A 23,589-nucleotide genomic window follows, 5' to 3' on the forward strand; every position below is an offset into this window, starting at 1 on the left:
GGGTGGAAAATCGGGAGAAATTGGGGAGAATGGTCGCCCCCAGAGATTTTTGGGAGGGGCACTGAAATTCGGGATTCCCCGGAAAAATCGGGAGTGTTGGCATGTATGGCCTAGCATAGCCTGTAACGCTATTGCGACGGACACATTATATGAGTGAACTTGACTTTAAGTGATTTACAGGTTTCTTTGAAAAATATTTTCTTATATCCAGGTTCTTCCTATTTGCTGCCATCCTCCTCTTCTCCTCGCAGCGCAGGCTTGCCGCGCTACTAGGTTTTCTTTCTATCGGGTTGTTTTTCTTTACTCGAAGAGATCAAATTATTGGTGGGGACAATTCAATAATCGCTGGATATTGGTGGGGACACGTCCCTTCCGTCCATGCCAAATCTACGGCCTTGCTCATCAGTGTTTTGACCTTTTAATCACAATACACCCTTAGTTGACGTAGGCCCAACCACAGGATTGTGAAGTCTGGGTGTGTGTTCCTAACAACCCTCCTCATCCACAGCTCAGAAATTAATGCTGGTAGATGCTGGGCAAAGAGAAAAATTTTAAGCTCTGCATTATACTTATTGTGATTTAATTAGCCTATGTGCATCACAAGAAATTTGGGGTTTTAATTGGATTACAGCAGTCCTCAATTAAAAGTCATAAATGAATTTTCATTTTAAAACATGCGGAGGCCTTAAACGGAAATAGAAGTAGGGTAAAATAAAGGCATGTAAGTAATGCTGATGTTTGCTAAATTGGTTCGTTTCATCTGCCTGTCAGGACCTGGAGATTGAGAGGATATTTTAATTTCAAAATAAAAGCGGTGGATTGAAAGCACAAGTCAAATTAAAGGGTCAGCTGCATTATCTGTTAACAGTTTGAGCTATGAGGTAATTCAAGAAAGAAAGAACGCCTTTATTTCAACATGTATGTCTTTGTTTGACTTTTTATTTTATTTTTTGTTTTTTCGAAGTACAGCCAAACTCCTAATCTCAGTAGACCTAAATATAGACCTAAGAATACAAAAAGTCTTACTTTGAAAGTATAAACGGAAGCCTGACGTTCCTGTTGGGTCTGACTAGTCACTGGTATATTGACCTAGTTTCAGCAAACAGCAGTCTCAGGTTGGCTTTTGAATTAGCGGCGCGCGAGGAGCACAGCCTCTCGTGCCCAGAGACGCGCGCAGCACAATGCTGGAAACCAAGTTTCCATCCGCGAAATGAATCTCCCTAACGAAACCAGAGCCGGGAGAAGTACAGAACATTACATTTTCGCACTTGGCACCTACAAACTTCTCGCTTTTACCATTGGGACTATCGGAGTATTCGGCTTTTGCAATAACGTCTTTGTCATAATACTCTACTGTAGGTTCAAAAGACTCCGGACGCCTACCAATTTGCTGCTGGTCAACATAAGTTTGAGTGATTTTCTAGTTTCTGTCATCGGAATAAACTTTACCTTCGCTTCGTGCGTTAAAGGCGGATGGATTTGGAGCCAGTCGACGTGCATCTGGGACGGCTTCAGCAACAGCTTATTTGGTGAGAGGAGAAAAAAATAAAGTAATTTAATCGTTTATGCTAGCATGTGTTAACATTTAATAATAGTTTTTATTAAAATAATTTACAAATATAATTCTTTAACCCTGTTACATTTTTGTGTGTCTCGCACTATATGCAAGGAAATAGCGGCTCAGTGTAAATAGGCAGAAGGCGGAGAGAAGCTCATTAATAACAAAGAATGCACTACGAAGGCATGAAGGACGTTATCAGTAACATAAATCTAAATATAATTGGGTTGGTTTTTTTTTTAAATTTCAAATGACACATTATCTACGAGTTCTTGTGAAAATTTCCTCTCTTCAGTTGTATTAAAATACAGAGTAAACCATGCAGTCCCTCCGCATGATGAGCTGTAGTAATATCTAGCTGCTATGCTGAGCTTTATATTGTGTATTTTTTTCTTCCTGTATTTATACTTGCATCATACAGTGAGGAATCTTTTGACACCTCCCTGTGCCTGCCCTTCTATGTTAGCAAAAGTGTCCATTTATTTCCAGCATAAGTCTATTCATCTGGGAAGTGTGAATAAACATTGAGGGTCATTGTCTGGGTCCCACCAGCGTAGGAATTAGAGCTCAGAAGGACTCATGTGTGGTAATGAGCTCATTAGTGATAGCCTCCAAGTCTTCTTCTTTTATTTATTTTTTCTCCCGCTTCAGCAAATGAAACCCAGCGAACCAGCTGGACTTCTGTCATCCTGCTGTCCATTAAGTGACATTGTCTTCTTTCCACATATTCCAAAGGGCACACTTGCCCGCCTGTGTCCGGTGTGCAGCACTGCAGCAGTGGTTGTGGCATGCAATGTACATGTCACAGGAGAATTCAGAACCAAAAGGCATACAAAGATAGTGTTGATATAACAGTTTATATAAGATGAAGTCTTTCGTGAATAAAGTGGCATTGAAGAGAGAAGATGCTGCGTTCTGTCTCTTTGGCCCTTAGATAACCTCCCTCCCCCCCTTGTCAAAAGGGAGGGAAAGGATTCTGTGTGATATTTGATATGTGAAAAACTCAAGGTCATACAGGTTGTCATGGCTTGAGTGGGTGTGAGCACTGCAAATCCAGAGAACCTGCTTACACTGAGCATACTGTTACAATTGAGGTATATAAAGATAACCCCCTTGGCTTGACAGTACGTGTGCCCTCCAATAATCCATGCACAAATAAGATGTCTTCTTTGCACATTACTTTAAGTGTGACTCAGTAACTGACACACAAAGGGCCACAGGAGCTGCAGCAGTAAGCCCTGGCTGTTCTGTCCAAGCACATCCTTCCTTCAGCTGGTTTGCTGTGGCTCAAACTTAGCGCATACTATATAACGTCTCCCTTTGTAATCTGTGCATCCACCTATTGATGCTGTATCTGTCTCATTCGTATGTAACAAAAGAATAATAAACCTATCTGAGCTTACATAACTGGCTATACATGTATATAGGTTAGGGGAGGGTGTATGATGAAGTTTGAATAAAAATATTTTCCCTGGCATATTGACCTAATTTCAGCAAAGTTATCGTAGATGCTATACCAGGGCTTTAAGAGGTGCTCTTAAGATTGCATGCTTATAAGTAAAATGATGCACAGGAGGAACAAAAGAGCGACAGCTATGCACACAAGACACTTCAGTACGTGTGGTAAAAGCAGGCTGTGTAATGCAGATGCGGGTCCTAAAGGTGTGTGTGCGTAGGAGTCAAGAGCCTCTTTCTGTGCATCTTCACAGGGTTTTGCACCAAAATGATTGAATGTGATGTCCAGACACAAGATGTTCAGATTTGTGTTTACACTGAGTGCGATGTACACTCAACCCAGACACGCTGAGTAGCCACTGACCCAAATCCTGCAGTGCGCGGTCTGCATTACTCAGCGTGGTTGTCTCTCTCCCTTTGCTGCCAGGCATTGTTTCCATCATGACTCTGGCAGCCCTGGCTTATGAGCGCTATATCCGGGTGGTCCATGCACAGGTGGTGGACTTCCCCTGGGCATGGCGAGCCATCGCCCACATCTGGCTCTACTCCCTGGCCTGGACAGGTGCTCCCCTGCTCGGGTGGAACCGCTACACTCTAGAGATCCACAGGCTGGGCTGCTCTCTGGACTGGACCTCGAAGGACCCAAACGATGCCTCATTCATCCTCTTATTCCTCTTGGCATGTTTCTTTGTGCCTGTTGGTGTCATGATCTACTGCTATGGGAACATCCTGTATACAGTGCAAAGGGTAAGGAATAAAAAGGATTGTTTGGGGTTTTTTTATTGCTTGCTTCTCTCTTAGAAACAATAAGATTAATAAACTGAATGAACAACATGGGATTGTAAATGAAGGCTAGCCTATCAAAACATTAACCACGACGGTCAAAACTTATGGTACGCATCCCCACAAAAATACATCTCTATTCAAATATTAACCCCCATTTCAGATGCTTATCGATTTATTGATGTAGAGTTTTGTACGTTGTTATTTCTCACTTCCAGAATAGTAGACTTCAGTTGTTTTAAGATTTTGCACAAAACACATTTTTAGTTTTGGGTCATACTCCTGAAACATCTTTTTTTTTGCTGTAACTTGAATTTTCACTGCTGTTTTCTTCCCTTGTCTTATAACTGACAGCTCAACTGTGCAAGCATGTACAATAAAAGTGAGACATCAGAGAACAATACAAAAACAAAACTCCAGCTCTTACACCCGACAACAAATTCCAGTGTGTAAACACACTCCAGCTGCTTTGAGTGCTAACACCTCAGTTCATGTGACACTTGAAGTGTCGCTGTCTTTCAGCTTACACATGAATTAGCACTGATGTGTCGCAGGACTTCCACTTCAGCTGACTTTGAGGTCAGTTCATCACATGCAGCGAAAGAACATTTCAGCGTTTTATACCAACTTACAAAGGATATTTCAATGTCATCACTTGATCTCCAAATTGACGAATCAATTGTTTAAAAGAAGAGAAAAAAGTGGAACTAAAAAGAAAAAGCTAGAGGAACAACAGCTTACCTAAGCAGAAACCGCTTAAGTTAACTGGCAACAGGTAAAAAACATGACTGGGTATAAAAACACCACCTTAGGCTACGTCCACACTAGCCCGGATAGATTTGAAAACGGCATTTTCGTCTGAAAACGCTCCGCGTCCAACTATCGTTTTCAGTAGTTTTCACAGAGTTGTGCGTCCAGATTGAAACAGACGAAAACGCTTATGCTCCAGTACTGCGCATGCATGAAACACAAGACGATTCGACCTGACTGATTTCTGTCTGCCGCTTATTTACTTTCCGGCTCTTTGAAATGTCGCGGCAAAATGTCGAGGAAAAGCGCCAAGTTTTTTAAATGGACTAACAATGAGGTGGAGTTGTTGCTGCGAGTAACACAAAAGTACAAAGTTGCAAAAGAGAATGAGAATTAAAAAATCTGAAGAAAAGCTATCTGAAGCATGTACAGACTGATATTAATCTTTAATAGGGCTGTCAAAATTGAGAGTAAACAAAACAACTGCTGTATAATGGCCCTCCGCTATCTTTGTTTAATTGGTTACATGACTAAAATGTGTCATCGTTTTCAAAAAGGCTCCGGGTTCGTTGTCCACACTGCAACGTGAAAACGGCGTTTTCAAATGCATCTGCTTTGGAGAGCGTTTTCAAAACACTGTGTTTTCCTTGACCAAAACACCGTCTCGGTGTGGACGGAAGGCCAAAACAGAGAGAAAAAGCTGCGTTTTCATTTGAAAACGTTGAAATGTTCTGTCATGTAAATTGTTACATGGGCTCAGGAACAGTTCCAGAAATCATTATCTGTGAACATTTCACCATGCTATCCTCAAGTGCAGATTAAAGCTCTGTCATGCAAAGAAGAAGCCATATGTGAACATGATCCAGAAATGCTGCTGTTTATTCTGCCCTAAATTTAATTTCAAATAGACTAAGGCAAAATGGAAAATTGTTCCGTGGTCAAGCAACCTTAAAATCTGACATTATTTTTGGAAAACATGGAAACTGTTTTCAAAAAAGCATAAAGAGGAGAGCGTCCCTCAGTGCTTAGTTTAAAAGCCTGCCTCTGGTGTTATGGGGGTACATTACGGAATATTGAATTAGGAGCTTGCAGATCTGAAAACACACCACGAATGCTGTATCTACAGGTTTCAGAGCAACACATGAGCCCACCCAGATTACATCTTTTTCAGAGAAGGCCTTGCTTATTTTAGAAAGACACTGCCAAAACACATACTGCAGATATTACAACAGCATAGCTTTATAGTAGAAGATACCGAACTGAACTCTGCAGACTTTACACCAATAGAACGAATGATACGCCAAACATATTCAATCAGTATCAGCTTCTATAGCAGCTGATAAATAAAAAAAAAGTAATAAAGACAGGGGAAAGCCATGTTATGAGTCTTGGCATTGCATTGTTTGTCTACCAGAGAGCACTCTGCGACTTCAATGTTGGAAACATAACCAATATTAGGGAAATCTGTTTATGTACTTACTTTGTAAGTATTGGCTGATATATTGGAATATCACTAAATATTTGTGTAGTTTCAGCTGAGGGGTTGCATTGAGTGAAATCTAATCTAAAAGACATCTGACAATTTAAATTTTTAGTTTGTTTAAAACAGAACATCAGTCATGTGGCTCCACCTCACAGTCCATCACACTTCACAGGTTATTGTAATGTGTGGAATGGATTGCCAGGGTATAAGCTCACTGGGCCTTTAGTCGAATGCCCTAAAAATGGTCGGCATTTACAAACTGTGATTGGCGAATGGAACAGGAAGTCTTAGTCAAGAAGCCACAACAAACAAGTCATCACTTCCAGACGCTAAGTAAGCATACTAGTCAATAGCTTCCCAAATTGTTAGTAACTCAGTTACTGTTGCAAAAGTTTTTGTTTTTTTATCTCTTTGCATGATTATTTTATACCTTTAGCCAGAGACTGAAAATGCAGACTCTGCGACATTCATTTGAATAAAAAACACTCCTTGACCTTAAAGGGTTAAGTGCTGCCTTTCATACCTTTTTCATTAACAGCTGTTTTATCATTACATTCCTCTGTGCCTTTGGGACCTGTCCTGTATGCTAGAACTCATCCAGAAAACTCACTATTGTGCTTCTTAGAAGCATTGCCTTAAATTCTTGTGGCAAAGGACAAGTGACATGAGTTCAGTTTATTTTAATAATGTCACGAAAAAATACTTTGTCTGTGAAGGAATCTGCAGTCATCATTCAGGAGATGACTGCTGAAGTGACACAGCACATTTTGTAATGAAACATGTAAATGAGAAAGGGACTAACTGATTTCCAAGCCTTCCTGCATCAGTTTCCTTTCTTAAATATGCACAATCATGCAGGAAGTGTGAGCTGCTGCGTTCTTGGAGCACCTCAGAGGCCTGGTTGGATTTGTCACATGTCACAGTATTTTGGGAACATCTTCAAAGAGGAATAACTCAGTACCCTGCAGACTATTTCTGGTTTGATACGAGAGCAGCTGGTCGGCTTTGCTACAGAAAGAAAATCTTATTATAGATATGTGAAGGCCTGGAGAAACAATAGAATTTAAGCTTGCAAAAAGTTGTGGCCTGGAGAAACAATAGAATTTAAGCTTGCAAAAAGTTGTGGATCAATAAGAAAAAGAGCATAAAGAGCACAAATTGTAAAGTCATAAATATTGTATTCACGTCTACGTTCAGCTGCTGTGTTCTTTTTTGAGTGAGTCTAGAGAATAGCTATATTGTTTATCATCACATCTCTTTAGCTGAAGGGTAGGTTTGATCTGCAGTGTCGTGAACCCAGCCTGTTACCAAGGCATTATCATGTTTTCACAACTTTTACAATGTTACCAACATCTTAAGATACAACTCTCAAGAGGAGAAGAGAGATAAAACTGGAAATTAATGTAATCTATCTTATTGTAACCAGTAAACTAGCCTGACAGCCGTAGAGCTTTGGTCTGTTTAAATATAAAAAGAAATAAAACAAATAGAGAGAACTCCCAATGAAAATGAAAACTAACTTTCTGTTTTTTAACTATCCTTCCATCCATCCATGTGGCTGCTAAACCAATAAATTTACCACAAGAGACACAGAACCGGGATGTTCACTCCAAATAACAGCCGTCCTGACACAGAGCTTAAATTGATTTAATCTGAGTCGAGAGCTGGACTCGGCAGCTGTCCAATCACCATCTTAGTGATGGCAGCCAGGAGAGAGATTGTGTCATGTCTTAGAATCAGAGGCCAATCATAACATGGGGAGCACACACTGTGCTTGCACAAAAGCTAGTGGTTAAACTATAAAGTCACAAGCTAAAGTTGTACAATGATTAACAGGCAAAGAGCTCAAAATGACTACACATTTATTGATTTCTACTTAAATGCTGCCCAAACAGTAAATTACACTAAATATTTCAGTGCAGGGAAACTGGATTGAATGTGCACAGAATCGCAGTGTTAGAAAGAAAGACATTGCAAAGGTTTGATTCTGAGACGAGAATGAAATCCACATTGTCCACGTGCTCTGTGTCTGTCTAAAGGCAGTTGAAGATACTTCTTGGATAACAAAATAACATCTTACCAATATTTGTTTCCCGAAGAATGTTAACTCCTGCAGATTAATTTGTTCTGGTATATGTTTTGACGTTGACTATATGGATGTACACAAGCAGTTCCTGCAAAGTTAGCAGGAGGGGAGGTTTGTTGTACAAATCCTACCAGCAAGAGGGTTAGGTTTACAAAGTCTGTTGCCATGGTAACTGACCGTCTCTTTGACTAAGCCTGCTTCCTGGAACAGGCCCCAAGATGAAACACAGGCAAAAGCCCTTAGGATGATAAAAAAAATAAAGCAAAGAAAAACGGAATAAAAACCACTGAAATGTGACTATGGAAGTAGAAGAGCTGCTGAGGGAACAAGACAGACAGGGGAGAATGGGGAGATCAATAATATAGCACAGGTTGATATATATCCCAGAGTTGAGAAATTACTTTGGTGTAGCAGGTAGAAATTAGGATTAATCCCCCCCCAAATAACATAAAATTGTCTTAGATAAGTAGAATAAACTAATGAGGCTAAGCAAAAAAACAAAATCAAAGACTGTGACATAAATTTACTTTATGACAAAGTGTCACTGTAACTTGTTTGCTTGATAAAGAAATATCCCATCATGTCAGCATCCTGCTCTGTCCTGTTTCTTATAGCTGCGCTCTCTCCAAGACCTCCAAACGGTTCAAATCATCAAGATTTTGCGTTATGAGAAGAAAGTCGCCGTGATGTTTCTCCTGATGATAACCTGCTTCCTGGTTTGTTGGACACCCTACGCTGTCGTCTCCATGATGGAGGCCTTCGGCAGGAAGAGCATGGTCTCGCCCACTCTGGCCATCATCCCATCATTCTTTGCCAAGTCGAGCACGGCGTACAACCCACTCATTTACGTCTTTATGAGCAGAAAGGTTTGTAATCAAATTATTTTTCTTTTCTTTTTTTTAATGTTTGGGGTGAGGCTACCTCTCCAGCACCAATCTCTTTGTGTTGCTGCTCGAAAATCAGCCCAGGTTAGGCTGCTGTCTAGAATACATGATATATTTCACTTGAGAGTTCTGAATAGCCGCTTGCTGTGTAGTTTGTCATCCCTCCCCCGGAGTAACCACAGCTGACCCATAATTAAATATGGACAAACACAACAAATCAATAGCATCTCAATGTGAGGGGACGGTTTCGTCTCCTCTTGTGTAACTGCAGCTTTAAGTAGCAAATTGCAGGAATATCTTCCCACAAAATGTCACTATTTTAAAAATATTTTTCCATTCCTTAATATGGTGAGCATAAAAATTTATTTTATTTTGTATGTCAGAGTGAAATGGTCTGGACCACTAGTCTTGGTTTGCTGGCTAGAGGCTGATCTCTTGTGTGTTTGACATACTAATGAGTGAAGAAAGGAGGCTGTTGTTAAATACCAGCCTTTGCTTCTGTTTCTCTTCCACAGTTCCGCCGCTGTTTGCTGCAGCTGCTCTGCTCTCGGATCTCTTGGCTGCAGCGCAACCTCAAAGAGCGCCCCCTGGCTCCGACCAAGCGTCCCATCCAACCGATCGTTGTGTCCAGTATGTGCAGCAGCACCAAGGCGCGACCCAAGAAGAGGGTGACCTTCAATTCCTCCTCAATCGTCTTCATCATCACCAGCGATGACTTCCAGCACCTGGATGTGACCTCCAAGGCTGGAAACTCCACGCAGTTTAATGTTATCCAAGTGAGGCCACTGTGAGCCAAAAACACCGGACCTCTCACCCCACCACTCCGTATGCCTTAGGACCTAACATGCAACTCCAAGCCAAAACAATCCTGTCTGACCTCCCTGGCTGTTTCTGTGTCCACACGTGGTTACAGCCTGGTTACAGCTTCATGTATAAACCCAACTGTAAGCCCAAGTTCTCAAATAAACCAGTTTGAGTAGTATGAAAGTTTGACATCCTCATCTAACATCGGCTGTTGTGATATAAGTAACTTAATGTAGTAGTGGTGGTATTTTTCTCACACGCATTTGTCAGATATGCCATACAGTATATGTGACAGCTGTAGGACTTTGTTGAGTATATGAAAGGCAGTTGAGGACCTGAGTTTGGCTTAACATGTGGTAGCATTTTTATTTTTTGGTTGGTACCCAACTGTGTATAATGGAATACAAGCCTTAGATTCTTAGCCATAACCCATAATGCACAAACTGACATTACTGTGTATGGATTCAATAAAGAGACCCTATTTTAAGCTATCTAGCCTGTTTACTTAAGCTCATCTTATTTCAATGTAAATATCAAGTGTGACAAGATCAGTCACTGTGAAATTACACTTGGTAGATTTGTATGTATTAGGACGATGGGAGTAGCCCTACTTGAAGACTAAGAGGAAATGAGACTAAGACCTTAGTGACACGCTCCTTTCATTTCCTCCTGAGCTGTCAGCTATGAATAGATTTAATGAATGGTTTTCCTTAGCTGATAAAAACCCTTTTAACTGTGGATGTGAGAACGAGTGAGAGGGATTTTGTCTTTTTAGACAGTTGGAAAACTGGGACTTGGTTGATTTCTTACTGTATTTTCACTATGAAGCATATCTTATAATAAAGACTGGAAACAGAAAAAAAAAACTTGCCTAGCTGTGTCCATAGGTGACAAAACTGGAAATTTAACATTTATGCTTTTTGCCAGAGAGTGAAAATGATCAATGAGTTTCATGAAGGGTAAATAAAAGTCCTTAAAACCAGTCATCTTCACTTGTTTTATATAGGTGAGCATAGCAGCACATTTGAAGTGGACAAACCAGCCAAACTCCAAGCCCAAAGAGAGGAAATACTACATTGCCGGTTGGTCAGAAGTACATGTGTAAAATTGTATCTTTGTTACCAGCAGGCTGTTGTAAAAATTTCTTTAGTTAAATCTACAAAAAAGATAAACAGATAAAATCAAAGATAACACAGTCTGACAGGCAGAAAATACCTATCACATCTCAGAGTGGTGTGAAGTGTCTTTAAAAAAGTGGAGGGCTGGCAGATCTAAACCTATACTGCAGGTGAACAGCGTTTGATAGTCATATCCTTAATAAATAGGAAACTTTCACCTTTCTTGAAGCAGTGTGACACGATCTTGACAGACCACAGAACAAAACATCCAAAGAGTTGTACACAATTCTGTCGTCTATATTTGCATTTATGTTTTAGCATGTTTCAATAAATCACTGCACCTATTTCCCTGCACCTATATAAAGAAATAAGGGTTGGCTCAATATATTTGCACAGTAATTTATGTATAAGTGAAACATTGCAAAAACATAATGCAGCTTTAAAAACAAAAACAAATCCCAGATTTTGCATGACGTAAATGTCACTGGGCCCAGTGGAGACAAAGAAAAATAGCTGACATCATTCTTGTGTAAAAACAGTAAAAACTTCTACACACACCTAAAAATGACCCTGTGTTCTTGAATTAAACTTGCTTAATAATTAAAACAGCAGTGTTCTGCTCACCGCTGCTGATCATTATCGGTTTAACACTAATGAAACGGTGTAAGTCGTTCTGATCAATCACTAAGTCCTTGAAGTGAGGGCAGCCATTATTGGAGTAATTTGCCATTACTGGAGTTATAGCTGTGAATTAGATAATTTAGTCAAAATCTAATTAATATTTGGGCGCCTCCAAATTCTTTTCTAGTGTTTAACTCTAAGTCTGTACACCTGTCTGTCACATCAGTCACGATGCCTGTGCTCAGAGCGTCCTGAGAGCCACAAGCCTGTCCCACATTTTCTCAGCAGAGACGATGAGCTTGTTGATATCTGGAGGATTTTTAATGAGCAGGTAGGAACCACCAAGAACAGCCCCCACAGCACTGAGCAGCAGGCCACGGTTTATCACCTGTGAAGAAATGAATAGATAATTAGTTTGAATTCAGTTATTTGCTTCACAAATCACACAAAGGTTGGTAAATTGCTTCCAGTTTCATGAACATTAGTATCCCAAACATAGCTGCAAAGAAAACACCCAGGCTTTGTTTCCCTGGAGATCCATGGCAGTATGTGACAGAGGTGTGGTCTCTGGCTCTGCTGCAGTGGAGGGATGGTGCAGCGGGCTTGAGGGGCAGTGCCAGCGAGGCTGGAAGGGATTTAATTAATGAACGCTCCTCTTTTTATAGTGACGCTGAGGACCAGAGATGAGGTGCAGAGATGTGCGGAGACTGGAGTTATTGAGGTGCCAACCAGCAAACTCTGTGGCTGAGCTGCCCGAAGGAAAGCATCTAGCTTTTGAAACACTGTACAAATAAAACTGTTGCAATATATGCAAAATGCTCAGATTTCAGCCATTCTTACCTGGCCTGTTAGACAAATTAGCAGTTCTTGGGAGGCTTTTATTTAAGCGGTAACATAAATTTATTTCAGTCAAGCACTGCAATCTTCTTTTTTCCCCACTGGCCTTCCCTGTCTAACTGATAACATGACATTACATCTAAATATGGCACCATTGTATATGTACATACATAACCTAATGTCAACATGATCCCTGTTAGGTGGAGACATAACAATGGTTCCTTGAGTTATGTGATAACTGAATGATTTGTAGGTCATTTATTGTCATAGGGTTAATAAACAACATGTGTTTGTTTCAAAAATTTTAAGTAAATTAAATATTTTGACAACTTTTTAAAATCTTTTTTATGTGTAATTACAATACAATAAAACTTTATTAATCCTGAAGGTTGACCGCGAAGGAAATTGGGTAATTGTTGTAGTTCAGTTGCTTACCTAAAGTGAAGTAATCCCTTCACCCAATCAATGACCTTGCTGTTACTGACACTTTTATAATACATCCTTACACTTCACTGCCACCCTGTCTCCGACCTATATTTTTACCTGTCATTCCATATTCAGTATCACACCATATTATCGTGTTAACTGTAATGCTTCAGAGATAATATTTCTTTTCTTTCTCCCATGAAGGTCATTTCACCCTTTGCCCAAACAGCCCTACGGGTTGAATCAATTTACAGGGGAGGCTGTGAAAATCCCGGCTGTCCAACTGTCTATTAGAGCAGAAGCCGCCAGCACAGGCAAATCAGACAGTTCAACACAGAGCCAAGGACTAACAGCCTTATCTACAGCCCAGCGAGAGAAACCACAAACGCGTACGGCCGTGATGTGTGTTAAATGGAGAACTGTTTACTCAGAGTCGCAGCCGCCTTTAGTGCTGCTTCTGATAACACTGTCACTTTGCTAATTACAGTGCTTAGCTGTTCAAAGGTACAAAAAGTCCCATCAAAATTAAAATGCATTCATGTGTAGTGCACATTTTTTCCAAGTATTTTACTTTGTTTTGCCAGTGCCACCGCTTGACTGCTTCGTGGTATCTGGTCCTAGTGAAAGTGACCTAGAGACAAGAAAACAGAAAGAATAGCAGATTTAGTTTTCAGACAAAATGATGTGGAAACAGTTACTATTCATTAGTGATACTGTATCCAACTTACCATTGTGTAAAGTGGAATTATTGTCTTTGGCATGAAGAAGTAGAGGATGTTGTCAACATATTTTCTGAAAAGGAACCATTTGGAGTTGACGTGTGCTCGCATCTATGAAACAATACAACAAATGTGTTTGTCAGCCATTTGTCCATTTTATGATATCATTAGGTAGATCTTTCAGCCATATGAGAAACTTTAGACTTCCTTCTTCCTGCCTTTCAATATAATTGCAGCAGTGGAAGATCAAGAGTATTGTTAAGCCAACACATAGTCCTGCTATTTTTTAATTGCTTTATCCATTACTTTTGAGAGCGAGACTTTAAATGCACAGAAGGTTAGAGAACTGCTCTGCTTCAGAAGTGATGAAGAGGATTTTCATCACTTATGCCCATCAACACCTTTTTGTTTTTCAGTTTTAAGGTCAGTGGAAATACATTTTATTGAGCAGTTGGTTCTCAAAATGTACTTCAAAATGGCTTTAGGATGGACGTTTCAAAAGTTTAATGGGTCACCCGGTCACCCTCAGATGAGAGGAAATTGGTTAGGATGTTTAGGAACAACCCAAGAACCACCAAGGATCAAGCCTGCCATGAACTGGAAACTGTTGGAACAGCAGTGTCACTGTCCACCCTTCAAGTGAGTTTTACATCACTGTGGTCTGAGACGTTGCTGACCAAGAAATAAGCCCCTGCCCCAACTCTGATACATTCAAGCTCACCTGCAATTCACAGGTTCCCAAATGGACAAGCAAAATGCCTTCTGGAGAAAATTTCTATGGTCAGATGAGACAATGATCAATGATCAAGTGGTATGTTTGAAGGTATAAAGGCGAGGCGTGCAAACCTAACAGCACTGTAACAACTCTCATGCATAGTGGTGGTAGTAGGGCTGTTTTGCTGCCAGTGCTACTGGTACATTGCACAAAATGGATGGAGTAATGAAGAACAAGGGTTACTGACAAATTCTTCAACTTCACCTCAAACAGCTCAACAGCTGAAACTTGGACACAAGTGGATATTACAACGGGAGAATGTTTGGAAAAAGCAAACATCAAAACAGGATTTGGAACAGATAAAGCAGGCTTACATTAAGCCTTTTCTTCACAAAAACTGAAACTTCAACCCACTATGCTTAGAAGCTGTGCCGTGGCAAGAAACCAACCAATTTACGTGACATTTAACCAAATATTAGTGGGAGCATATGTCACGGTACTGGGCCTGTGACCCAGTGTTTTGGGTTTTTGGATTAAGTTACATTATTTGATTTGTTGTTTTTCACATTTTTGGTTCTCTTTATCGTTTTCTCCTTGTGCTATATTTTTAGTTTTCTGTCACTGTGCCTTCCATATTCCACGGTTAGTTACTCTTGTCTCTGTGTTTCTGGTTCCCTAGTTAGTCATGCCTCCATGTCACAGTGTCAAGTCACTTTCTTTGTGTAGGTCTCTTGTTTCCTGTTTTACTTTGACAGTCTCAGTGTTTTCAGTTTTGCTTCCTCCCCGTCTCATTTTGTCAGATTAACCCCAGCTGTGTTTCCCTCCTGTTTCCTTCGTTACACCCTTGTGTATTTAAGTCCTGGGTTCTCCTCTCCCGGTTGTCGTGTCATTCCCATTTGCTGTGTATGTTTCTCCGTGCTCATCATTTCCCTGGTTTTCTTCAGAGTCTGCTCCTAGTTCCTTAGTTTTCTAGCTTTTCTGTTCTTGTTCCTAGTTTCCAGTTTTAGGTTTTGTTTCTTGTATTCTGTATGTTAGTTTTCTTCAGCACAATAAAGCTGCCTCCCTTAATTCATCCCTTTGTGTTTTGCGAGTCCTGCGTTTGGGTCCAATCCTGCCTGCCACACAGCGTGACATGGCAGTATAAGTATATATTTGACCATTTGTGGATTAGAGAAAATCAAAATAAAATAAAAAATCTAACTTGTGCACCCAATTCTTTTTTTAAAATTCATTAAATATGTATGCTGTACAATCATCCCACTATGTAAAAAACAAAAACAAAAAACAGCTCAACAAATTCATACACTGTAAATCATACAGTGTATAAAATTTTGACCACAACTTCCTGCTTTCATATTAAAAAAAATATGTGGATTACTTCAATGTAGTTGTACATGGCCAAGTCAGCAATTGCGTGGTCGTCTGGAACTCGAACTCTGGTATACTCAGGCAGAACAGCACCTAGCGGGATACACAAAGGGCCGTATGGAAATTATTCTGTATGCTCAGCTTTTCTCTCTTCGTTAATCTTTGGTCATTTAAAAAGCGCTTACTGAAATCCTCATTGAATTGATCCATTATCTCGTCAAAGACAATGCAGTCCTCAAAGCCCTATAAAACATGAATAGATGAATTAGTCTCTGTCTAATTCTGCCTTTTCCTCCCCTCATTTAGTGCTACTTACAGCATTCATTCCTTGTCCATAGAAAGGCACTACTGCATGGGCTGCATCACCCATAAGGACGCACGCGTCACCAATGTGATATGGGTTGCATTTGACAGACACCATGGCCTGCGCAGGCAATCGGAAATAATCTCTCTGGAGAGTATCCCTGCAACACAAAAATTGAAATTCAAGAATTACAAACTCATTTTGCACAATTTAATCTGACAGTTGCAACAGACTGTTTTGTGTTTGCCAAAAGAGCATTTATCACAAGACACAAACACAGCTATGCTCTGTTTGTCTAACTAAGCAGCTAAACTGAGAAATTAAAGCAGGCACTTAGCCGTTTATGCCAAAGCACTCTGAATGAGTAACTGAATGAAAGCTTCAAGCGTTTCTGCGCCTCACACAGCCCTCCACCTCTGTCACCCGCAACATATGGTTCACCTCAAATTAGAACCTCACCTCACAAAATCCATATAACTGTAAGTCTGCAATTTCACACTTCACAGAACAGAGCTGTGGATGTGGCTGGAGCTGATGGGATGACGGGAAATAAAAGGCCTTTTGAAGACACTTTGGCAGGTCGGATGAAGAGATAAAGGCGGACGGGGGATTCAGGGAAATGGGTGGGGAGGGAGAAAGTCACTTACGCTCCTATTAGTGGTATGGTGTCAGGGAAGTATTTCTGGAAAAACTCGATGACTTCATCTCCTGTGGTGATCTTCTCAAAATCTTCAAAGGGCATGAAAAGGGTACAGGTGAATGTCTTGTCCTAAATCAGAAAGTAAACAGAGTACACAGAGACGTTAGCTCCCAAATCCATCGTGACACTCTTGATCACAGGATGCTTCACAGGATTAACCTTTTACTGCCCGTTGTTCCAGCAGAGATACATGAGAACTGAACTGTTAGCATCACGCCAAGTTATACATCCAAATGAAAGATTAGACTGTTGTGTGGTCTCACTCATTTTGGCACATTGAATCTTGTTTTTTCCCCCAAACTATGCTAACTGCATACTAACAGGCCAAAATAAGTACACATTTATTACAACATCAGTAAATGTAGGAGATTACCATACAAACAAAGTACCCAAAGCACTTATTTTGCAGAATGGTCAGTTTCAGAATAATATCTAATTATCTTCTGTATTTATTATTTATGCTAATGCTGCTGTTAATGTGAGTTTAACTGCAGGTTTTACACTGCCAGCTATGTATTGCACTTTTTTAATAATATGGCTTTAATCATCTAAATCTGGAAAATAGACCAGCTAAATAAACATAGATAATTATAGTATATTGATAGCAATAATAATGATTAACATTCAATTATCAAAAGATATTAAAGTTTTAAGCATTAGCATAATTTGTCTCCTTATGTAACAGTACAGTTAAGGACGAATGTTATTAGTTTTAGTTTTACTGATATTTGGTCATAAAGCCTTAGTTAACATGCTTGTGTTTTAATCGAGACCCACATATTAGTGGGTCTCGATAAAGTTCCTGTTCCTTTTTGGAAGCAAGTTCAAGTAAAAGTAAGATCAAGAAAAACTGAAGGCCACTGTGTTTATTCCTCCTTCATCATTATCGTTCTGGTTGAAGTAAACAAAATCACTGCATACCACACAGTACACAAATGACAATATAATCAACACAGTTTGATTATTAAAAGCCTTAAAGACATTCACCTTAAATCCATCACAAATGTTTAATGAAAAAAAATTAATTAGGCAGATGACATTAAAACGTCAGGCAGTTAAACAGGTACCTCACACACTAAACACTTGCATAAAGTGAATCAAATCGCTTTCTAGATTGCAAGTGTCAGCAACTTTGTCTAATTGCTTCAGTGGGTTTCCAGAGATGCACGGCCATTCCAAAGCTTCAGTACCCAAAGCGTTACCAAATAATTAGCATCCTGGTGCATATAAGGCAGCAGGATGCAGCATTTATAGTTTAAATAGATTTTTTTACTTGATTTTATATGTTTGATTCACACTCACATCTATGGGCAATTTAGAGTTTCCAATTAACCTATCCCCACTAACTAACTGCATGTCTTTGGACAGTGAGAGTAAGCCGGAATACCCAACGAGAATCCACGCAAACATGGGGTGAACATGCAAAGTCCACACAGAAAGAGCTCAGCCTGATGGTGGAAATAAACTCAGGACCTTATTGCTGTGAGGCAACAGTGCTAACCACCGTGCCAAAGTGCTGTACCCCGCCGCTCGCCCTAAGACAGCTGGGATAAGCCCCACCCCCCGCGACCCTGAAAAAGGATAAGCAGAAGAGAATGGAAGGATGAATTTATATGTTTGAGAAATCTTCCCTGCTGATCATAGTTTAGAATTTTCCATCCTCAATGTAAACGGAATGCCAGACACCACTGGATGGAAGTTCACTGAGGTTGTGTATGTGCCATTATCTGTCCTTCTGAGCAGGTGTCATCTATCAACATCACAAAGTCCTCCCCGTGGACATTTTAGCACTGTTACCATGGTATCCATAGCAAGGAAGACAATTTTTTTCACAGCCGTGTGAAATGTGTTTCTGGGAAATGGGGAGTGAGTGACAGTGTGAAGGCACTCAAAAGTCAGTTGCCTTAACCTAGTCTCCTTTAGGCGAGGAAAAGAGTTGTGCTGATTCAGCCACGCAGACAAATCATTATGGGATTAACCAGATAAAGGAAAGACAGAGAGTTGTTGAGTCAGAGAAAAAGATGCAGAGGCACAGGTGGGAAGGAGTGCAACACTGCTGTGTGAAAAGTAGGGTGAACCTCAGGGTGCCAAGATACTTCTGATGAGTAAGCCTCACTTCATAGTTATGAAGTGAGCCTAATTAACTCCATGAGGACATCCCAGAGGTCAGTCAAGCTCTGAAAGGTGCTAGTGTTTGTTTCCTTTAGCTTGCCACATAATATGCAGTAGTAACTTTACAAATAAACAAATCTTGAATTGCTTAATTTCACTGATATAGTTTAGAAATCAGTTCACACTTACCAAGTTGGGCAGGGCGATCATCATAAATGTGTTTCGTGGCCAGATGTGTAGATAATTAGGCTTCATAGCAAACTGGGGATAATGAAGACATCCAGCAGAAATTAAATGAGCAGAAAGATAACTACCACTGCAGATGAATTTTGCTGAGCCAAATACTAGAAGCGTGCTGACCTCTCCATTAATGGGTAGCATGGTGAGCTCCATGTAGCCATGAGGGATGTAGGTCTGGCTATAGTCGAAGCGGCTACGCCGAAGGAACTGCTTACGTACGGCAGAGAAAGCCCCATCACACCCCACAATCAAGTCTGCCTTGACCTGCTCCTTGGACCCGTCCAACCTGAGAAACACATTAGCAACATGACAAGTTAACTTCATTAAAAACTAAGTAACATGGAGGTTATTTTTAAGAATTAACTGCTTTAATGATTAAGCCACAGAGTTCCTAATTACACAAAAAATACCCATAAGAATTGAATCGTGTAATGAGCAAAGGCTTACTGGAAGCAGTGTCCTATCGCGTACAGAGCTGTCACTGCTTGGCTTTATAGAAAGCCTCTCTTTTCTGATACTTGAGAAAATAAGGTAACTGCTCAGCCTCGAGGCTATTAGCTTAAGGTCTGAATGAGACACAAATGAACTACTGACTCAAAGCCCGAGTTGGCTTAAACTGTATCTTCTTGAATGTTCCATTAGATACAGCAGATTTATATTAAATTTACAATGTCAGAATGTCACTATTATTAGAATCAAAAGCCACATGATGATCATTTAGTGGTCATTAAAACTTTTACTTAGCTACCCATTAACCTTAATCTAGTTAAAGTTTAGCAAGTTCAACTTAATGATAACACTTTATAATATATATAGCCTGGTTTGATTTGAATAGATTCCTTTGTCTGTAACTACATCTTAGAAAATCTTTCTGGCAGAAAGTTCTGAAGACAACATTTCAGTTTTTGTCCATCTATTGAGAAAAAAACAGTTAGGTTATTACTTTATTATCAACAACACACAAATATTTCATTTCATGTTAGATGCGTTTTCTCAAGAATTAAAGTGCTTGACCAATCAAAGCTGAGGTGGAGTACATAAAACCTCAAAACCCAAAAAATCTTGATAATACAAGATGTCACGGTTCTGGGTCCGTTGGACCCAGTATTTTGAGTTTATTATGTTTTGGTTTATTTTTGCATTATGGATTGTTTTCTGATGTTCTGGTGCTCTGTTTATTATTATCATTATGGATCTGTTTCTGTTATTCTTGGTGAGGGATCAGTTCTTAGGTTTTGGGTTCTCATGTGTATTGCAGTTTCTGTTCAGTGTCTAGTCTGTCTCTCAGCGTCATGTCTGCATCTGGTTTAGTACTTCCTGTCTTGTTGTGAAAGTCTTTGTCTTATGTTAGTGTGTGCAGCTTAGCTCCCCCGTCACGTTAGCCCTGATCTCCCCCAGCTGTGTCTCCCTTCTGTGGCCCATTTCCTCATTACTACCCTGTGTATTTAAGCCCTGTGTTTTCCAATGCTCGGTGTTGCGTCGTACCCTCAGAATTATGCCTGTGTGTTCAGTTCTCGGTGTCATTGTTCTGTTCACGTTTTCGTTTGTCGCCAGCAATAAAGCTAAGGTTCTCAGTTTCAATTCAGTCTCAATTCAATTCCAGAGTCTCAGAGTCTCGCATTTGGATCCTCCTCTCCATCCGCCTGCACACAGAGCCCTGACAGAACAACACGACCAGTAATGGATCCAGCGGACTCACTGAGGAAGCGCAGCTCCCGTTTTGACGGGACCCGGCTAGCGCTTGGAGAGCCTCCGTGCTGCCGTTCCTCGCTAGCAGCCTACCCTTCAGCCCACGTACCTGCTTATTCCCCCCGGACGCCCCGGTCTCACAGAAAACGCTCCAGCCGGTCCCGGGAGGAGTACTATGAGACCGCAAGCAATCAGCTTACACCTGCACAAGCTTTTTACAAGATGTTAGGGATTATTATCGTGCCGCCTGACTCACCCGACATTTCCACATCACAGCAGGAGCAGCCACAGCAGAGTCCTCCCTTGTCACATTCCGCCAGCGCTGCTCCCTCTTCAACGGGGAGGCAGCGAACACGCCGCCAGCACTCACAGCTCCAGCAGGAGCCTGGGATTCTTTTCAAACAACCACCTAGGGTGAGTGACAGAGTCTCCCTTCATTCACCTTTTGTGCCTAGGGATAAACAGACGGTTTCCCCCAAACCTGTTAATGCCAGCTTCGTGAACCCTACAGCTCATGTTGCTCCTGTTTGGAAAAATAGTAGTAGTAGTTCTGAGAACGTGTATTTTCCTCCTGGTTCAAGAGACTGTGCTCCTGATGTTCCTTCGGACCCAGGAGTTAAGACTGTTTCGTCTGGAACTCTTCATTCTGGGGCTATGTTTATTCAGTCAGCTGATCAGTAGCCACCTTCAGCTCAGTCAGCTGATCAGCAGCCACCTTCAGCTCAGTGTCCAGTGTCAGCTGATCAGCAGCCACCTTCAGCTCAGTGTCCAGTGTCAGCTGATCAGCAGCCGCCCGTAGCTCAGTGTCCAGTGTCAGCTGATCAGCAGCCATCTTCAGCTCAGTGTCCAGTGTCACCCGCTCAGCAGCCGCCCGTAGCTCAGTGTCCAGTGTCCCCTGCTCAGCAGCCACCTGTAGCCCAGTCACCAACTCCACCACCATCACTTTCATCTCAAGTTCAGTCTTCACCCCCGCTGTCCATAGCTCAGGCTCTACCACAATCAGACTTTCTCCAAACCTTGTTACAGTCCATAGCCCAGTCAGTAGCGCAGTTAGTGGAGGAATCATTAGCTTTGTCATCTGCTAAATCAGCCACTCATCTTCACCCTCAGTCAGGGGTCCCTATTGCCTCTGGCCCTGCATCTGCTCCAGCTGGAGGGCCCGAGGAGCCCGTCCGGCCTCAGGTTTCGTCTGCTGGATGGCCCGAGGAGCCCGCCCGTCCTCAGGTTTCGTCTGCTGGAGGGCCCGAGGAGCCCGTCCGGCCTCAGGTTTCGTCCCTGCCAGAGGCCCGCATGCCTGCTGGTTCTGATTTGCTCCTGCCAGAGGCCCGTGTGCCTGCTGGTTCCAATCTGTGCCTGCCAGAGGCCCGTGTGCCTGCTGGTCCTGTTCTGTTACTGCCAGAGGCCCGCGCCTACTGGTTCTGATCTGTCCCTGCCAGAGGCCCGTGTGCCTGCTGGTTCCGATCTGTCCCTGTCAGAGGCCCGTGTGCCTGCTGGTTCCAATCTGTCCCTGCCAGAGGCCCGTGTGCCTGCTGGTTCTGTCCTGTGCCTGCCAGAGGCCCGTGTGCCTGCTGGTTCTGTCCTGTGTGTTCCAGGGGCCCCTGTGCCCACTGGTCCTGAGACTGTTTTCGCTGGAGGGCCCGAGGAGCCCGTCCAGCCTTTTGCATCGTCAGCTGGAGGGCCCGAGGAGCCCGTCCAGCCCCCTGCTTTGCGAGCTGGAGGGCCCGAGGAGCCCGTCCAGCCCCCTGCTTCGCCAGCTGGAGGGTCCGAGGAGCCCGTCCAGCGACCTTCCTCATCATCTGGGGGGCCCGATCAGCCTGTCCAGCCACCAGCTGCTCCACCAGCAGCCTTATCCACACCTGCAGCAGCAGCCGCATCCACAGTTTCGTCCACGCCGCCGCCTGCTGCAGCGCCTCCGTCTCCGGCTTCCACGCCGCCACCAGCTGCAGCGTCAGAGTCTTCATCCTCGCCAGCTGCAGCCTCCGTGTCTTCATCCTCACCGTCGCCTGATCCAGCCTCTGCATCCGCTTCAGCGTCGCCTGGTCCAGCCTCCGCATCCGGTTCAGCGTCGCCTGGTCCAGCCTCTGCATCCGGTTCAGCGTCGCCTGGTCCAGCCTGTGCATCATCCGTTTCAGCGTCGCCTGGTCCAGCCTCTGCATCCGCTTCAGCGTCGCCTGGTCCAGCTCAGGCTTCATCCGCTTCATCCTCGCCTGGTCCAGCTCCAGCTTCATCCTTGCCTGGTCCGGCTTCCGCATCTTCAGCGTCGCCTGGTCCGGCTTCCGCATCTTCAGCGTCGCCTGGTCCGGCTTCCGCATCTTCAGCGTCGCCTGGTCCAGCCTCTGCTTCCGCATCTTCAGCGTCGCCTGGTCTGGCCTCTGCTTCCGCATCTTCAGTGTCGCCCGGTCCAGCCTCTGCATCCGCTTCAGCGTCGCCCGGTCCGGCTTCCGCATCTTCAGCGTCGCCCGGTCCGGCTTCCGCATCTTCAGCGTCGCCTGGTCTGGCCTCCGCATCCGGTCCGGCCTCGTCTGGTCCTGCGGTTGCCACACCGTCATCGGTTCCAGCTCATCCGGTTCCACCTCGTCTCTGCCGGCCGCTTTTTTGGCCTCTAGTTGGGCGTCGTCGCCGCTGTGGACGACCTCCTGAACGCCGCCACTGCCTTCTGCGTGGCCGGCCCCCGGACTTCAAATCAAATCAAATCAAATCACTTTTATTGTCACATCACATGTGCAAGTACATTGGTACAGCACATGTCAGTGAAATTCTTGTGTGCGAGCTTCACAAGCAACAGAGTTGTGCAAAATACAATAATGTAAACAAGCAAAATACAATAATGTAAACAAGCAAAATACAAGAATGGCTACATCTGAAACTAATAAATATATGTACAATATATAATAGTATATGCATTTCTGGATGTGTATACTAAATATTTTTCTACGT

General features: G+C 42.5%; 2 protein-coding genes across 3 annotated transcripts in view; one reads left to right on the top strand and one right to left on the bottom strand.

Annotated features, from left to right (window-relative positions):
- Positions 1-1,077: 1,077 nt before the first annotated feature.
- Positions 1,078-10,667, top strand: opn3 (opsin 3). The gene is made up of 4 exons (XM_005735091.1): positions 1,078-1,529; positions 3,441-3,760; positions 8,730-8,981; positions 9,515-10,667. The coding sequence occupies exons 1-4, from the start codon at positions 1,211-1,213 to the stop codon at positions 9,788-9,790; spliced, it is 1,167 nt and encodes a 388-aa protein (XP_005735148.1). The 5' UTR covers positions 1,078-1,210; the 3' UTR covers positions 9,791-10,667.
- Positions 10,668-10,786: 119 nt separating this feature from the next.
- The window catches only part of kmo (kynurenine 3-monooxygenase), a 28,099-nt gene continuing 15,296 nt past the window's right edge, over positions 10,787-23,589 (bottom strand). For both annotated transcript variants that reach the window (XM_013911375.1, XM_005735092.1), the window contains 9 exons: positions 19,084-19,249; positions 18,913-18,984; positions 16,559-16,680; positions 15,924-16,071; positions 15,793-15,850; positions 15,618-15,700; positions 13,534-13,635; positions 13,377-13,436; positions 10,787-11,930 (listed from right to left, as the gene is read on the bottom strand). In XM_013911375.1, the coding sequence (XP_013766829.1) occupies positions 11,784-11,930; positions 13,377-13,436; positions 13,534-13,635; positions 15,618-15,700; positions 15,793-15,850; positions 15,924-16,071; positions 16,559-16,680; positions 18,913-18,984; positions 19,084-19,249 (958 nt within the window). In that variant the 3' untranslated portion in view covers positions 10,787-11,783. The remainder of the gene's footprint in view (positions 11,931-13,376; positions 13,437-13,533; positions 13,636-15,617; positions 15,701-15,792; positions 15,851-15,923; positions 16,072-16,558; positions 16,681-18,912; positions 18,985-19,083; positions 19,250-23,589) is intronic.

Source organism: Pundamilia nyererei, unplaced genomic scaffold, assembly GCF_000239375.1.
Source record: "Pundamilia nyererei isolate P.nyererei 1_Seehausen unplaced genomic scaffold, PunNye1.0 scaffold00062, whole genome shotgun sequence".
NCBI classification, from domain to species: domain Eukaryota; kingdom Metazoa; phylum Chordata; class Actinopteri; order Cichliformes; family Cichlidae; genus Pundamilia; species Pundamilia nyererei.

Coding starts and splice junctions, on each gene's coding strand:
- opn3 (XM_005735091.1), top strand. CDS start 1,211: ATGAATCTCCCTAACGAAACCAGAGCCGGGAGAAGTACAGAACATTAC. Junction 3,761..8,729: donor TCCTGTATACAGTGCAAAGG/GTAAGGAATAAA, acceptor TGTTTCTTATAG/CTGCGCTCTCTCCAAGACCT. Junction 8,982..9,514: donor ACGTCTTTATGAGCAGAAAG/GTTTGTAATCAA, acceptor TCTCTTCCACAG/TTCCGCCGCTGTTTGCTGCA.